This window comes from Phacochoerus africanus, chromosome 1 (genome assembly GCF_016906955.1).
Source record: "Phacochoerus africanus isolate WHEZ1 chromosome 1, ROS_Pafr_v1, whole genome shotgun sequence".
In the NCBI taxonomy this organism is placed as follows: Eukaryota; Metazoa; Chordata; class Mammalia; order Artiodactyla; family Suidae; genus Phacochoerus; species Phacochoerus africanus.
In genome coordinates, this window is record NC_062544.1 from 248521001 (window position 1) to 248539003 (window position 18003).

The following is an 18003-nucleotide window of genomic DNA, read 5'->3' on the forward strand; positions in this document are numbered from 1 at the left end:
TCTCTCTCTCTTTTTTTTAGGGCTGTACCCATGGCATATGGAAGCTCCCAGGCTAGGGGTCGAATTGGAGCTTCAGCTGCCAGCCTACACTGCAGCCACAGCAACTCCAGATCTGAGCTCCATCTGTGACCTACACACAGTTCACAGCAACGCTGGATCCTTAACCCACTGAGTAAGGCCAGGGATCGAACCTGCACCCTCATGGATACTAGTCAGGTTCATTACTGCTGAGCCACAATGGGAACTCCTGGAAATGTATTCTCATCAACACTAACATTAAATTTAGCATAAAGCAATTTCAACTTAGGCATTCCATAATATAAAATTTCAAACCATCTAATGCAGAATGGTCCTTGCTTATATCAGTACTATCTACACCTGTCGGGTTACTTCTAGTCCTTATAATATCCCTAGTATACAGTCTAAAGGCAATATTGCATTCATTCATTTATCTGGAGAAATCATGATCATTGTGAAATTGTGATGCTGATATTAATCTTCATATGTTATTTGTAGTATATTAATTTTTCATCCTCTTACAATGTCAAGGTATTTTGTGTGGAAAATATGTACCCAGTTCAGATTCTGGAGTGAAATGGCTAAGATCAGAGGCTCTGGCACAGTCAGGCTGAAGGAGGATGGTGCAGATCTACAGAAATGAAATCTGCTGGAATCACTCTACCAAGTGCCTAGAATAGTGCTGACATCTAGCAAGAGTTTACTAGGTGTACATTCCTGATGAGTAAATTGAAATTAAGGGAGAGATACTATCGCTCGTGTCCCTCTTTACAAATTACAATTTTATTTATTATTTTACCATTTCTATTATATATAAAAATTCAGTTCTTCTTGGTAGTTTCTCAAAATTATATGGAATGTGAATCAGTAGTTGGCAATATATTAATTCTCACATTTAGTCTTCTATGCTTCTTTCAATCTAAACTTAACAATTCAGTTTCTTAAAATTATGTAGCATGTACTTCTCTGTTTTATGTTATTTTTCAGATTTAATGATTAGTAATCAAAAATCATTGTATTAGCAAAAAGACACCTAGAGTTTTTCAATTAATTGTAGCATTACTTCTTTGAGGGACACTTTTTTTTTTTTTTTAAATATTCCTTTCTAAAAGATCTGAATTACTGAAGTTGTCCAAGTTTAAGATTTCTCCCTTGCCCTCAGTCTCTATACAAGAACCAGCTTCCTCTCTTGGGCATGCATTATATTTGGGTAAGAAGGAAGACAGTCCAAATTGATAAAGCAATACCCCTGGGAAAAGATAATTAACATGTATAAAGGGATTTCCTTGGCGCATAAATACCAGCACGCGCCCTCCCAGTGCTTCAGAACCTCCCTGATGTATATATGCAGGTAGTGAGATTTGAAACGGCCCTTTGAGATGATAATATAATAAAACTCTGAATTGGGAAGCAGCAGTTCTCCTCATTTTTCTACTCTCCCGGGAATGAGTTGCCAACCTTTTACTTCGGCTGACACCTTTATACCTCTCAATTCTGAGTCTTCTGCAACTCTGCCTCTGATCATGCATCACAGTGCAGCAGAGTGCTTACCAGCCTCCAACCATGCCACCAACGTGATGTCCACAGGTACTGACTCCAATAACGGTCTTCGGGTGGCTGGGCCTAGAGATGGTCAGGATGGACGCTTTGAATCTTGTTAGTTCACACTCTCATTGCTTCTTTTATTTTCCCCTTCATTTTAATTTGTGTTAAGTTAAATATTCGGGGTGTTCAAGAAGCCAAAACACCTAAGAAAAATTTCAAGAAATATTAGTAAGTGTAGTACTTTTGATTATTGTTGGTTTTATTGTAAAGAAAATCTGTTTTCTATATAAGTAAACAGTAAGTTTGAAAAACATTTTTATGTAAACTCATACGGATTAAGGGCAAAGCTAAAAAATAGTGTGAAATAATTCACTGTTTAAAAGGTGTTACTCCCTTATATTAGAGATGTATTTGGGTTTTTAGATTACATTTACTACCATGTCTCGAAATAGCCTCAGAATAAGCATAACCAGATGATTCCCAATACCAACAACCATGGGTTTCAAAGAATAAAATAATTCGGTGTTCCAATAAACATATTTTTAGCATAAATAAAAACTCAGAAATCAAATCTGGAAGCAATATAATATTTAGAACCCAAGAACTGAGTTGAATATTCTCAAAACTGAGTTCCGAAGAGACTTCACCTTCTAAGCAAGTTTTTTTTTTTTTCTTACATAGCTTTCTTAAATAAAAATTAAACTTGAGAATTAAAATATATTGTCCCAAACACAACCAAGAAAGTAAATATGTTTGTTAATGGGTCTATTTTTTATGCAGTAACAAAGTGCTTTGAAGTAGATATATGAAAAAAGTCTTGAGTAAAAGTTTCCTATTTACCTGCACTTTCCACTTGTTTTCAAAGCAATCTAAATATGAACTAAATTTTATATATTTAAAAATAAAAATTTGAGTTGATAGATTTATATGCTGATTTAAAGTATCAAACCTTATATTCTATTATGATTAAGCAGCGTCCAAACTTATATGTAAGCTTGGCATTAATCTTCAGCTGTATTTTAAAGTATCTAGAGATCATATATCTAGACTTTGGTAAAATTATTAATGTAGAGATTTTTTCTATCTACTAAAGATTCTCAGAATTTAACTAAAAATGTACTACAGAAAATATCCTCAAACATATTTTGGGGAAAATATAATAAAGTATTTTTATCACTTTATATCAAAGAGGTATGATATAAACAAACAATTATCTCATAGTTAATTGTATATTTTAAATAATTGGTATTTATATAGGTTGGGATGAGAAGAATAATATGTTGTTTAATCTACTGTGTGTGGATAGGATTTGGTCAGAATAAAAATAAAATTTGGTATTGAGGTTATAATTAAACAAGTTTATTCTCAAAACCCTATTTATTTACTTAAAAATAAATAACATATTAGTAAGTTAGCCTATCTTTTATACTATTTCCCCAAAATGGAGAAACAAAAAGTATTTAAACCTTGGAAGTAAAAAAAATTCGTAATCAGTAAAAATGACCTAACATGTTCTAAATAAACATAACATTGATTTTATAAATTTTCCATCAAATTGTAATCATATACACCTACTTGTCTAAGTAAGGAATTAGAAATACTGAGTACAATGATAAAAACACTTGGATATTGAATGTGTTTCGTATTTATTTGTTTAATTTGGGAATGCATTGTAATCATTATAGTGTAAAATGACTTCAGTTCTCTCTACGTGTCAGTTGTAAAGTGAAAATTTATGCAGGTATTTCAAAATATCAAAAATTGAGCTATATGGAGAGAAAATGTGTTACTCTCTGAAGAGAACTTATGTCTTTAATCACTAGATTATATCTTAATATTTTCAAATGATTCTAAATCTGTGTTTTATAGTAGCTCATATTATTCAAGAAGATACAATTATATTTATGAAAATTCACTACTATGAAAATTCAGGATATGGTGGGGGAAAAAAGAGAGAAAATAAAACACATCAGGAAACATTGGCTAGTGATGTTATTGTTAGTGGTCCATATTCTTAGCCAACTTGGTGATTCATGTTTAAAGCTTGACAAAAGTTTGGCGATGCAAATTTACTTTCAAAATACACATTAATTCCATGAGACCTATCACTATTTATAAATGAGGTTGTGTTTGTATGCCAGGTTCAACCTTTGTAAACCTCAAGTTGTTCAACAATCTATGAACTTTTTTTTTAACCAGCTTTATCATTAGAATTGTTGAATTAGTTGTGTGCATGCAAAAAACCTAAATCTCATGATTTCAGCATCAACCAAATACATCATACCTTGTCACAGGTTTTTCATAAACCTCTGAATTTAATGATGTTTTATGATTGTATTCAACTAAAGGTTAGTTTCTCTGCCATTCCCTCTTTAGTGGAAGAAATTTGTTAAGGTGAATAAGCAGAAATAAAGACTGTTCAAGAGTTGATTTCTGAGAGTTCCTGCTGCGGCACAGTGGGATAGTGATCTGACTTGTCTGTATTGAGGTTTTTGTTCGATCAACCTCCCCATGCAGTGGATTAAGGATCCTGTGTTGTTGCAGCTGTGGAGTGGGTCAAAGCTCCAGCTAAGATTTGGATTAGATCCCTGGCCCAGGAATTTCCATATACAGTGGGGCGGGGATGTTGACTGAAAAACAAACAAACAAAAAAATAGTTGATTCATTGTTACAGAAATATTCATTGTTAAAAATATTCATTGTTACAGAAAAAGACCATTTTATAATACCATGTAAAAGAATTTTAAGAGACTATCCTCTAGTTAGTTTTTTTTTTTTTTTTTGCGGTCTCTATTGGGTGGAACCTGCAAGAATTCTCTAACTCCTAGTTTTCTAAGGTTCAAACTGGTTGGTCATCCCAACACAGAGCACAGGATAATTAACGAAGGCTGTAGTCCACTTTAACAACTTATGATCTCATTACTTGAGACAAATTTCAACTCCTAGTTTTAACATACTCACTAGAGAACTACCCACAGATAAGAAATTATTGGCGTATAACTTTAAGAATAGCATAAATGTGTACTTTTGAAATAAAATGAATGTGTCTTGAATCCTCATACATTTTCTTACCAGTCCCGTCTATTTTGTCTTTGATCCAAACTCCTCAATGTCTGTGCACATATTTCTTGGTGACAACACTGGGAAACACAGCAACAGGACTTCATTATTCTGTCCCTTCCTGTCATTATGGAAACCAGTCATCGACCTATGGAGTAATGGCAGGTAAGAAAAATTGTCTTCATATCTGAGATTGAGTTTTGGGATACCTAGGTGGATTTCCTGGATGAGAGTATCAGGACCAGATTATATCAGGAAATTCAGATTTCTTGACCTTGGAAATTTCTGGTAAAACCACTGTATATTTAAGTGTTTACTGATCTGTATGCCTTTATAAATCATAATTATACCTGACTGCCCATATTCTGCATGACACTGAATGGCTATGCTTCTTAATTCTTATGTTTATATGATTTTTATTCTGATTCACAACTGACAAACAGCTGATTGTCATTTTTTAATGCCATCGGGGGGCTTACCTACAGAAATAATGATAGCCACTAGGTTAATGTGGCTATTTAAATTCAATGTAAATTAACTAAAATAACATCAAATTTAAAATTCAGTTCCTCAGTTGCACTGGCCATATTTCAAGTGCTAAATAATCTTATGTGGCTGTTAAAGCAGACAGGACTGGCTTCAACATCCTCCTCATCTCAATACTTCTTTTGGACATTTAGGCGATGGAGATAAAAAAGACATTGAAGGCTAAGAGTGATTTGCAGGTGCTTTAGCAGTCATTTTTGTTTCAGTCTTTGTTTTTTTGTTTTTCTTTCTTGTTAGGGCTTCACTGGCAGCATATGGAGGCTCCCATGCTAGGGGTCTAATCAGAGCTACAGCTCCCAGCCTACACCACAGCCACTGCAATGCCAGATCTCAGCGGAGTCTGCAACCTACACCACAGCTCACTGCAACGCCGGATCCTGAACCCACTGAGCAAGGCCAGGGATCAAACCCACCACCTCATGGTTGGTTACTAGTTGGATTCGCTTCTGCTGTGCCACAACGGGAACAATTTGAATCTTTGGCAGCCCTCTCTGAGTCTTAGATGAGATTGAAATAGTTGAAGTTACATATCTTTTTTCCTTCTAAGTAAAGCAGCACTAGATACAAGATAAATTATTTGTTTATTGACACTTGTATGAAGGTATTGACAGCACAAATCTTACGGGAAAGAAAATCTGATGTAAGAGATCCACTCATCACAAAACTTGTGACTTAATTCTAGGCTATGTCCAGGGAAAAAATTTTGTTGTGCGCAGAGGTTTTTTTTTTTTTTTTCTACGTATTCTTTAATCTTTTTTATTTATTTCTTCAGCAGGGAGAAAAATACTATGGGTGACAATAAACTACAAAGGCTCTATGTGAGAATGTTTGTGTGTGTACATGCACACTTGTGTGATATTGAGAAAGTCTGGATAGAGAAATCACACATTAGGGAAATCTTGTGTTTTGTTATCCATAGTGGGTAATTAAAAAAATCAAAAGTGAGTTTATGCCTACAAATTTGAAATAAAGTTGAACAAAGAGGAGTTCCCTAGTGGCCTAGCAGTTAAAGATCTGGCATGGTCACTGCTGTGGCCTGGGTTCAATCCCTGACCTGGGAACTTTTGCATGCTGTGAGCATGGCCGGGGTGGGGCGGGTGGGGGGAGGAATACAGCAAATAATTTAGTTCACCAACTTTTAATTTCTCAAAATATCTGTTTCAGACTCATTAAAACATTAAAAGTTTAAAATAAAATATCCCGGAACAAATTAGCTTCTCTTAGATTCTATTAAGTAGCATTCTGAATAAATTTGTATCCTCACCTTTGTGGTAAAATGAAACTGATATTCTTAATGGTTACCTTTAAGTCCTGCTAACTCTTTTTAATAATTAAGAAATAAGGAAAGCCATATTTTTCTTCCCCCCTTTAAAATGGATTTTATGATTCATATACTGAGTAATGAGTATCCATGGTTAATAAGAACAGCTCACATTCTTGAAGAACTACTTTCATTATAAAACAGTAGAATGATATGCATTTAGCCACTAGAGGTGCAGGCAGGATGTTTTCTATGGCCTTAAATGACCTTTGATTATGGAGACAAGAAATGAGAAGCTCATGGCCAAATGTTGCTCTTTCTTGGAGGAGATTTGTTGTTCATTCACAGTAATTCCCAGGAACCTAACTTTAGGTGCTTTCTCTACCAAGCAAGGGGCAGCAGTGGATTCAGGTTAGTACAAAAATAAAACTAGGCACAGACCAAATGTTTCAAGATGGTTTTTGCTATCACTTCCCTCCCATAAGATGCAGGCCAGTGGCTGCTGGCCTGGTGACTTCACAACTGGCCTGAGAAATCTAACATCCTCCCAGTTTCCAGGATTGGTGAGAACAGGCCAGGTTCACATGGAGAGTCTGCAGGTAGCTCAGATGGTGCTGGTACAGGTTCCTCTGGCAGGCACTCAGCAAACTCTATTCCTCATTACAGTTAAAAAGGAGAGGGCCCAGGAAAAGCCCTTTAAAATGATTCAAAGTCTGGGTTAGTGAAAATCAAGAAAAAAAAATGGTTGTCCTAAGATTGAGAGTTATCACTGTAGTCAAAATAAAATTAAATATATTTTGTCACTGAAAGAAAAACTCACCATGGTAAGCATAGAGATTATATTTGAATATTTTTGAGGAACAACTTTAAATTGTGACATGCTTTACAATGTGTTAAAATGTCACTATTTTGACATATATCCAGTATTAGCCTGTGTATCCTGGCAGATTAAATCTTGGGAAATCTGAACCCTTCTGCCATTGTCCCCAGAGATGCTACACAAATTGAGTTATAAAACACAGCAACTCAGAAGATTGAAAAGGTATAAAATACAGAGAAACCTGGTTATGTCATTTGAATTTTCTGAGAAGTCTCAAGACAGTCATCAAATCAGCCACTTCCACACAATCCACAGAAGTGTCTTATCATCAACAACCAAGACAGGTTCATTGTCACATACTCCATATGAAAGTGGAGCTGCAGAAAGGATAGTATTTCAAAGGGTATAAAATTGCTTTATTTGAATATGGTTATTTTATTATCATACTCTGATGCTTACATTTAATTTGAGCATTTCATTAAATTAATAACCTACTGGAAGGCAAGAGCAATAGCCAATATTCTGTAAAAGTTGGTAGGGAGGACTTTAGTCATTGGATGAATTCACTGTGCCTCATAGTTCAGGTGTGGGGATACCAGAGAATGACTGATGGGCTGAAATGAATTAAGCCACACCAGGAACTAATTACAAATCTCGCTCAAGTCAACATCTCAGAATGTCTCTTCATGTCCAAGTTGTGGTGGGTAGCTTCCCTTCAGATACACTTGCAACTAAATTCCTTCTTTTGTCTCTTCTCTCCTGAGAATTTAGAGTGTTCAACAGTGAATTATAAATGCTATTCAGAAGTCTCTCCTAGATAAGCACAAAAGGAAACAAAATAAAAAAACCCTTCAAAACTCTGATTCCCTGCCTACCTGAGATTGTGTCTGTTCTCTAAAACTGGGTGAAAGTTAGAAAACAAGTTTAATGAGCTGTGTACCTCATCCACTGTCCTGTGAAAACTGAGGTTAACTATTATTTAGTAATGATTGCTAAATCCTGCAAGGTTATGTGACGTAATGGCCACCTAAGACATGCTGTAACAGCCTTTGTGTAAAAACTAATTTTAACAGGAAAGCAAAATAGCTGATGTTTGGGAATTAATCCAGAAAAATAATGTTTTGGTTTTTTTTTTTTTTTTGACAATTGGATCACAAGGGAAAAGATTAGTATGGCCGAAAGTGCCTTTTCTACCTGGACTAAAGCAAAAGGTAACAGAAATCTGTTTGACAGTGACAGAGAAATAAACTTCAGAGTCTACCTCTTCCTTCTTGTCTTTTTTCTTCCCTCTTTTTTCCCTTTTTTTCATTCTTTATTTAGTTTTATTTTTCCCTGACTTGCTCTGGTTGTGTTGACACTAAGGGAGGGAGTAATTGTGACCATCTTTTGCCTCTGGATCTTGAAAAAATTTCAGTAGCATTCACACCTTGTTTTCCCTATGTTTTGTATGACTCTTTCTCAACTACACAACTGGGTGATTGTAAAGCAGACCTAGGCCTTATGTAAACAAATGGGCGTGGCCGTTCTCCAAATCAACTTAATTTACAAAACCAGGCAGAGGACCCCTGTTGCTCAGGGATAGGATGTGCCAATGCACAAAAGAGAAACAGGAGTTCCCATCATGGCGCAATGGTTAATGAATCTGACTAGGAACCATGAGGTTGCAGGTTCAATCCCTGGCCTTGCTCAGTGGGTTAAGGATCCTGTGTTGCCGTGAGCTGTGGTGTGGGCTACAGACTTGGCTCGGATCCTGCGTTGCTGTGGCTGTGGTGTAGGCCAGCAGCTGCAGCTCCGATTAGACCCCTAGCCTGGGAACCTCCATATGCCTTGGGAGTGGCCCTAGAAAAGGCAAAAAGACAAAAAAAAAAACCAAAAAAACAGAGGAACAAAAAAACCACAATACAAATTTATGATTTGTTATATATTGTCATGCATAAGGAAATAAAGAAAAATATATGGAAATACTCAAATGCACTTTGCTGTGCATATCTACGTTAAGGTGGGATTTTTTTACTGTGTCCCTCTGCCTGTCAGCATCTGGCAGAGCCATGCTGCAGAAGAGCAGTTTGCCCCGTATCATGGGGGCCTTGAGCCAGGTTCCCTGTAAGGCAAGCCAGACCTCGGCCTCCCCATCGCCTGCTTTAAAAGACTTAACTCTGTTCCTCTCCCAGCTCCACCACCCAAGTTCAGAAAGGCTGTGGTGGATTAATCAGCAGTGTGAAAATATGCTTTGGGCTGTAAACAGTGTGCAAACACTTTCAAGCTATTTAGGTGTATGCTTGTTCTAGGTTTTTAGAAAATTTTGCTGTCACGTTTTGGAAATTGTGAGAGACTTCTATTGCCTGTGATTCGCCGTGTCTTTTATATTCTTCCTTTCCCCTCCCCTCCCCTTTTCGATAATCTAAGCTTTAGAAAAAAACTTCAAAGTATCTTGGCACATATACCATACCGATCACTCCCCACTTCCCCCCCGCCAAATAGGATCATATGATAGAAGCCGCAATTTGTTTGGCTGTGCATGTGACTGTCATGAATCTCTGTTTAAGGTTAGTTCTAGGAAAACTGTGTCCCTGTGGATAATTATGGATACTTTCACTTAATGAAAAACAAAAACATATTACATACTGTGTTTTCCATTTTTCTCTGGATGCCAAACCTTGGAACATGGTATTTCCTGTGTACTTTTTATGGACCCATGTTCAAATTAATTTTCTAAATGTCCATTTTCTAAAAGTATTTATAATGTATAAACTAGCTTTAAATTTTTCCAGAAATAGATGGCACACTTCCAATGTTTTAGTAAATCATTATGGTACTTATGTCTGAAAGTGGAATTTTAATGTAGCCAAATGTGTTTAAACTGCATAAGTCTTTTAAAGTTATTTGATTTCTCTGCGTACAGACTACCTGAAAAATGAACGAAGTGATTATTTTGATGTGGTTTATGGCAATGTTTATTGGAATTTAGATCTAGTTTCATCTGTACAGTGAATTCCTCAAAGCACTCAAGGAAAGTTATTTAACTTTTTTTTATTTAAATTTTAAGTTATGGGTAAAAAATACATATCTTTTCTACCTCATTTGTTTACATAAGGATAAGAAGATGACAAATGTAAAATGAAGACAGCACATAGATTTGTAGCAGTGTAGCAATAATCAGCAAGAAAAATTGAAAATAATGATCAAAATTGCTAACAAACTCAGACTTTATGTCATATCATATGAATGAGATGCAACAAATGACATGTGAAATAAATAATTTGACCTAGGTTAAATGAATTATCCAAAGTGCCCTAAAATACATTAAATGTGCAAAATCAAACAGCAGACTGGTTTTTCCCTGTTTTTACTGTTTCTCAGAGTATTTCATCATTAAATGTTTTAAGCGACAACTGATATTTCTGAATGATGAAAGAAGTGAAGATTTTTTTTATATTTGTAAGAACAAACTCTGAAAGCAAAAGCAAAAGAAAAGTCATGAGATAATATTAAGTAAACGTTAAAATGATCAGTGTTCCTTTTTCTATATTAGGCTTTTCTTTGACTAGCAGAAATCTAAAACTAATTAGAAAGCTGAAAATGAAATCTAAGGTAATAAACATTTTCAAAAAATGAGCTATGTAATAAACATTGATACAATTTTTTTTTTTTTTTGCTATTTCTTGGGCCGCTCCTGCGGCACATGGAGGTTCCCAGGCTAGGGGTCTAATCGGAGCTGCAGCCTCCGGCCTATGCCAGAGCCACAGCAACGCGGGATCCGAGCCACCTCTGTGACCTACACCACAGCTCACAGCAACACCGGATCGTTAACCCACTGAGCAAGGGCAGGGACCGAACCCGCAACCTCATGGTTCCTAGTCGGATTCGTTAACCACTGCGCCACGACGGGAACTCCTGTTTTTTAAATTTTTATCTGGCCTGTTCAATATACCACTACCAAAGCAGAGAGTGGATGATTAACTTTTTAAAAAGCAAAACTGGATAATTTTGATTTGTAAAAGCAACAGGAATAGTTGCAGAAAGGAATAGTTTCTTCCATATATTTTTTACATCTGTAAAACAGCCAAATTAATTTTATGCTATTTTGTTTAATTTTTCAGTTGTATATGTATTTTGCTTCAGAAAAATAATATAGTCTGTTTCATGGGGTATACTTTATAATTACATATTCTCATATAAATAATATAAGCAAACAGTTTTCTGACTTATACTATTCTTTGCTCATTACATATTGATACATTAAGATTTATATATTCTGGCAAGATGCACTATTACCCATGTCTGAATTGTGAATGTATTTCTAGAGAAAGTACAGGTAGCATAAACTCAATGTGTTTTTTTCAGTAAGTTTCTAAGAATGACTACTGTATATATTCTGTAGTCATTATTTTTAGTTTAAACATTTATAAGAAAAAATTATTAATAATTGAATATTTTAGTCACATCAAAATGTCTTGATTATACATGTGTCACTGTATATAAATTAAAGTGAAATCTCTATGAATAAATGTGTAATGTACTGATGAAGAAAACAAAAAGTAAAATGTGTGGGAACTTGGCTTATACTACCCCCTCATTCCTGCTCCCTAACTGAGACAAACTCTTCTTTCCAAATGACAAATGAAATCTAGAAGCAATTAAAAAATTAGTCTTTCAGCATTTTATGATTTATCATTGAACTCAATGGACTCAATGTTTCATCATTTATGGGTGATTATCATTTCTAGAACTGCACCCGTCTTTCCCACTTATTTTTGCTTTTTATATAATCATCCAGAAATGATGCCATTATATACTTAAGAAATCTTGTTGCTGACTTTCTAATAGAACTTTAAAAATTATTTTTGTTAATGTCTATTCACTCCTTGAGTCTATTTAACCATATTAATGTATTTTATGTTCTCAATTTTTACCCGCCTTTATTAAATTTAAAAAAGGCATGGTTATTTCCCCTTGAAATGAAACATTTACTGATAAAACAGTGCAGCTTCTTGATACTGTAACTTTCAAATCCTAGGAAAATCTGCCAGCACATAAGTAACACTTAACCATGTGACTTGATTATAACAAACCTCATAGATTATTTGTTCAAAGAATTAGGAAAACAGAGGTAGAAATATACATTCTGGTTAGAGCTGAACCTTCTTTGGCTTTGCATTATCTTTGTTTTTGCTGCTTCAAAGGAAGGTGAAAAATAAATCATCACATTTATCCTGAACTACTCTTCTACTTCAAAAGACTGTCTGGTAACCTTTCAGAATTGAGACCCACTGTTATAGAATAATGGGCTCTAACGGGCCAAACCCCTGCATATATAGAAATGGGGGATAACAACAAATGGCACTTTCCTTTTCTTGTTGTTACAGGGAGCTTAACCCCTTGTCTTTATAAGTTTCCTGACCACACCTTGAGTCATGGCTTTCCTCCCATGCACCAGCCTCTCCTGCCAGAGGACCCTACGGCCGCTGATTTCAAGCAGGAGCTCAGGCGGAAAAGCAAATTGGTTGAAGAACCAATTGACATGGATTCTCCTGAAATCAGAGAACTTGAAAAGTTTGCCAATGAATTTAAAGTGAGAAGAATTAAGCTAGGTATGTTCTTGTTAAGAGCAGAGGGGCACAAAGTGTGGTCTGCAAATTCTTACTCTGTTACTGTTCAGTTTCTTGTACTCAGTGCAGGAGGCTATTCTCACTTTGCATCTCTACTATGGATTTAAGTTACTCGAATTATGAAAAACCTACAAAAATCTTCATTTACTTCTAAATTCTTAGTAGCCAAAATACATGGATTTTTTAAATTAATGGCACTCTTTATCAAAGATTAGTTTGGAAGTGTCTGTTTTTAACTATATTTTGAGTATATGATACATTGATATGATTCAAGGGCTAAAAAATATAAATGAAATGTATCCTTTCTGCTTGTCCTTCCTGTTTATCACTGTTGTTGGTTTCTTGTGTATCCTTCCAGATATTTTATGCATAGACATAGACATATAAGCAAATACATATATTTCTTCATATAGATATTTTAACTATTTACTTTGGAGAGCCTTTAGTATTAGTTTTTAGAGAGCTTTAAATTCCATTTTATGAATATACTACCAGTCTCCTACCAATGGAATTTAGATGGTCTTCAAGCTTATGCTATTAAAAGCAATGCTACAGTGATTAACTACATGTTATTTTGCACCAATATAAATATATGTGTAGGGAAAGTGCTAAAAGCAAAATTGCTTGATCAAAGAGTTTGTGTATTTGTTATTTGGATTGATGTTGTCAAATCGGTTTCTAGGGAAGTTGTACCAATTTTAACTACCACCATGGGTATCTCTTTTGCCACCCATTGGAATATGAGCTCTGTGAAGGCAGGGAGTTTTTTTAATCTTTTTGTTTCCTCCTTATTGGCATAGCCTTAGCCCTTAGAAAGGTGACAGACACATAGAATACATACATAGTTGTAGAAGAAAAAAATACTCTATAAATCCTTTGGACCTTTGCAAATCAGGTCAAAGTGGTATCTAATGGCAGTTTCATTTTAAATTTCTCTTATTAGCAGTAGAGGGTTAAAGGATGTTCTTTCATGTGTTTGAGTCATTTGTAATTCCTTTCCTGTGAATTCTCTGTTCACAGCCTTTGATCGCTTTCTATTAAAAAGTGTTAACGTAAAAAACTAGTGATTAACCTTGATTAGATTTATGAAACTGTATTTTTAATGGATTGAAATGGTAGTTCAAACTGCACTTGTGGAATGAACTATCCATAGTTTGTAATAATATTTATTGATGGGCATCATATGTGATCATTGTATGCATACCGGTATATACCCTTAGGCCCTGAATTAATGTATACTTACTATTTGTAATAAACATAGCAGTAGGCATGTGTATAACATTCATTTTCAATTTGCTATTTGTATTGCTGTGAATGTTTCAAATTCTTTATTGATGGCTTATATCAACTTGCATTCTAAAAATGTTTGAGACAGTCTATGAGAATTTTTTGCCTGGAGATAGAAGCATTACCAAATGACATAATAAATATGCTTGGAGGTATACATAAAAAGTTGTGTGATCAAAGTCTCATAATAAAACACCCTTTTCAGGAAAGTAAACACAATTCTTGGTTTTATTTGATACCCTTCAGCCTGTGGACTTTTTTCACTCTTCTGAGATACAAATATTTGTGATATAGCACCATATCTTTTAAGAGTAATATACTATATATTTTTGAGCATATACCATATTTGACAATGATTAAGAATTTTTAAAGTGTCTTCTAAAGCATTTATGACACATCTAAACCATCTGGCTAACTATTATGAATGGCAGATATTCCTACCTGAATTCTTTGGACTTCTAAAAAATTTATTAACTGGAAAGAATATTTTTTTGAAATACTAGATAATTCTATACTCAACCTTACTGTTATTCTAAATTGACAACAAATATATGGTTAAAGGCAGTATTTAATAGTTGACAAAGAAAAATACATAAATTTGTGAGATAATGGACCAAAATGAGTGTTTCTTAAAAAAACTGAAGCTAATGGTCTTTGTTGTTCTTTCACAGGATACACCCAAACAAATGTTGGAGAAGCCCTGGCAGCTGTGCATGGCTCTGAATTCAGTCAAACGACTATTTGCCGATTTGAAAACCTACAGCTCAGCTTCAAAAATGCATGCAAACTAAAAGCAATATTATCCAAATGGCTGGAGGAAGCTGAGCAAGTAGGAGGTACTAAAGCTGTGCTTCAGAAGACTGTGTTTTAACCTAAAAATGATGGCTTTCATTGGTTGGATTAATGCTAAAGCAAGAGGTTTGAGGTTTGGTTTGGTTTTTGAAATGAAAAATATCTTGTTTCATCACATAGCAAGGCAAGTGCAAGTGTAGAAATAATTTTTACTGAAAAGATAGTAAGAGAATAAACTGTGTATGGAGAGCTTCTGCACAATGTAGCATGGGTGTGAAGTGATGAAATTACTTTTTTAATACATTTAGATTTTTTTGCCCCATGCTATATACTAGAGCAATTGTACATGAATCATTTTATAACCTAATATTAGTGTAGCCAGAGCATCTGCACACACCAGTCTTCCTAGAGAATAACATAGGCAATTTCCAGTGAGCAATTTAATATGATAAGATATTCCACTTATATTAATGTCAAGCATGGATAAAGATCAAGGTTTGAGCATTTAGGGCAAGTGTTCCAACAAAAGGTACGGATGATTTAAAGACAGTTGTTTTGCAAACTTAGTATTTATTTCTGTATTAACATTTTAATCTAGGGCTTGTAATATAAAATGAGGTATACTGCAAAAACAACACAAAAATGTATGGTGATTTTATTTTGCACAGTCTTATAAAGAAAAATTGAAATCAAACACTGATAATTTTTTTAAAAAGCCCTACTTTGTTCATGTAATTCTTACTCTTTTCCCTATCACAGCTTTATACAATGAGAAAGTGGGAGCAAATGAAAGAAAAAGAAAACGGAGAACAACAATCAGGTATCTTTTGAAATTTTTTTTTTTTTTTTTTTTTTTTGCTTCTCAGGGCCGCACCTGCGGCATATGGGGGTTCCCAGGCTAGGGGTCTAATCAGAGCTACAGCTGCCAGCCTACACCACAGCTGCAGCAAGACCAGATTCTAGTGGCGTCTGTGACCTAGGATCACAGCAACACTGGACCCTTAACCCACTGAGCAAGGCCAGGAATCGAACCAGCATCATCATGGATCCTAGTCAGGTTCCTTAACCACTGAACCATGAAAGGAACTCCTACTTTTGAAATATTAAATTACTAGAGAAGAAATAGATACTTTGAAACTAGAATGAGCATTTGAACATAACATAGGGGCAATACAACATAAACATGAGTAGGGTCAATTGAAAAAACAAAATACAGGTTATATTTTGGTTGGCTAGTTGTACACAAAACAGTTCATTTATTCTAAATAACTTTAATAATTTCTATAGACATTTAGAAATGACTGCAGAATTATTTCCTTCTCAGAAAGTCAGTGCCCTCTTGTGGCACAAAGTAGGATACACATAAAGTCTAAGTTCCCCTGCTTATTTCTTCCTGTGACTCTGGTAAATGTAGCCTGCATAAGAAGAGCATTTAATGTTTGACAAACTGAATGTTTATCTTCGGTGAAGAGCTTTGAAGGTGTTTTCAAATTCTTTAACTTTTCTTTTTATGTTAATATTTAATAAATTCAACCTAACTTAATTTTGATCTAGCAAAAACATCCCTAAAACGGCATCTCCCTCCTTCTCTTGTCCCATCTCACCTCCCAGTATTGCTGCAAAGGATGCCCTGGAGAGACACTTTGGAGAACAGAATAAACCTTCCTCTCAAGAGATCTTGAGGATGGCTGAAGAACTGAACCTGGAGAAAGAAGTAGTGAGGGTTTGGTTTTGCAACCGAAGGCAGAGAGAAAAACGGGTGAAAACGAGTCTGAATCAGAGTTTATTTACTATTTCTAAGGAGCATCTTGAATGCAGATAATATTATCTATTGTGTAATAGCCAGTTTTTGTATTTCTCATTCTTTTCTCTTCTCCAGCCAAAATAGAAATTAGTTATTTGCTTAGCTTTAAAAAAAAAAATCTTATCAGTAACTTTTGCAGAGCCTTTTCGTTTCTACTTAAAATACAATTTAAATTATATTGATGAATTATTCTAATAAGCCACACTGTACATTATAAGCTAGACTAATGGAAGTAAAACAATGATTTTTCTCTTTCTCAATAGATCTCTCCCTCTTTCTCCCCACCCCCACTTCCATACATGAGTGTGCAGATGTGGTCTTTTAGTTTAAAGGCTTCTTTTCCAAAGGCTGTATATCTGCTTTTTAATATTCCAGTCAATAATGTCACATAAAGAACATCACCAGAGAAGATCTTATTAGAAAATTCTTTAACCAATGTTCTGGTTACCATCAGCTCTAATAGTTCGTTTGAACTAACAGTTTTGCATTTAAGAACTAGGGGTGCCTTAGAATTTTATTATTGCATTTAGGAATAAATCTGAATTACAAGTGACACCTTTGAAGTTAACATTTAGGGCATAGAGCCCAAAGAATTGTTTCAAAAGAGATTTGTAGAAATATTAATTTATGATCTTTTTATTCTTCCCAGACACTAGCTTTTTTGATGTTTAGCTATAAAAAATACGCTTTATAGATGCTTAAGCCCCACATTACTATTTCCGTAAGTTGTAACTGTTGAGGGAAGAAATCTAGCTTGTTTGCTGTTGCTTCTCCAGTGTCTGGGAAAGTGTTTACTCACAGTGGAAATTTAATCTTTGTTGAATGATAAAAATGGCTACAAATTTGACAGGTGTCTAATTTAATAACATAGCATACTTTTGAAATCTCACAACCTAAAACATCATCTGGGCTCCTATTAGAAGAGATGATCAGAGTTCCCGTCGTGGCGCAGTGGTTAACAAATCCGACTAGGAACCATGAGGTTGCGGTTCGATCCCTGGCCTTGCTCAGCAGGTTAAGGATCCGGTGTTGCCGTGAGCTGTGGTGTAGGTTGCAGACGCAGCTCGGATCCCATGTTGCTGTGGCTGTGGCGTAGGCTGGGGGCTACAGCTCCGATTCAACCCCTAGTCTGGGAAACTCCATATGCCGGCCCAAGAAATGGCAAAAAGACAAAAAAAAAAAAAAAAAGAAGAGATGATCATGTTTGGTTTAATTGGTTAGAATATGATTTATTCTTTTTTAAAAAAAGTTTGATTTATTG

General features: G+C 35.0%; 1 protein-coding gene across 1 annotated transcript; it reads left to right on the top strand.

The window, feature by feature from the left end:
• The first annotated feature begins 1463 nt into the window (after positions 1-1463).
• POU1F1 (POU class 1 homeobox 1) lies at positions 1464-17281 on the top strand. The gene is made up of 6 exons (XM_047794372.1): positions 1464-1605; positions 4639-4788; positions 12617-12841; positions 14818-14982; positions 15698-15758; positions 16550-17281. Exons 1-6 carry the CDS (start codon positions 1464-1466, stop codon positions 16758-16760), a joined length of 954 nt encoding a protein of 317 aa, XP_047650328.1. The 3' UTR covers positions 16761-17281.
• The last annotated feature ends 722 nt before the right edge of the window (positions 17282-18003 follow it).

What these genes read in the sequence shown, in the direction of transcription:
- POU1F1 (XM_047794372.1), top strand. Translation starts at nt 1,464, where the DNA reads ATGAGTTGCCAACCTTTTACTTCGGCTGACACCTTTATACCTCTCAAT. An exon ending in CACCAACGTGATGTCCACAG is followed by an intron (nt 1,606 to 4,638) that starts GTACTGACTCCA and finishes TTTTCTTACCAG; the next exon opens with TCCCGTCTATTTTGTCTTTG. An exon ending in GGAAGCTGAGCAAGTAGGAG is followed by an intron (nt 14,983 to 15,697) that starts GTACTAAAGCTG and finishes TCCCTATCACAG; the next exon opens with CTTTATACAATGAGAAAGTG.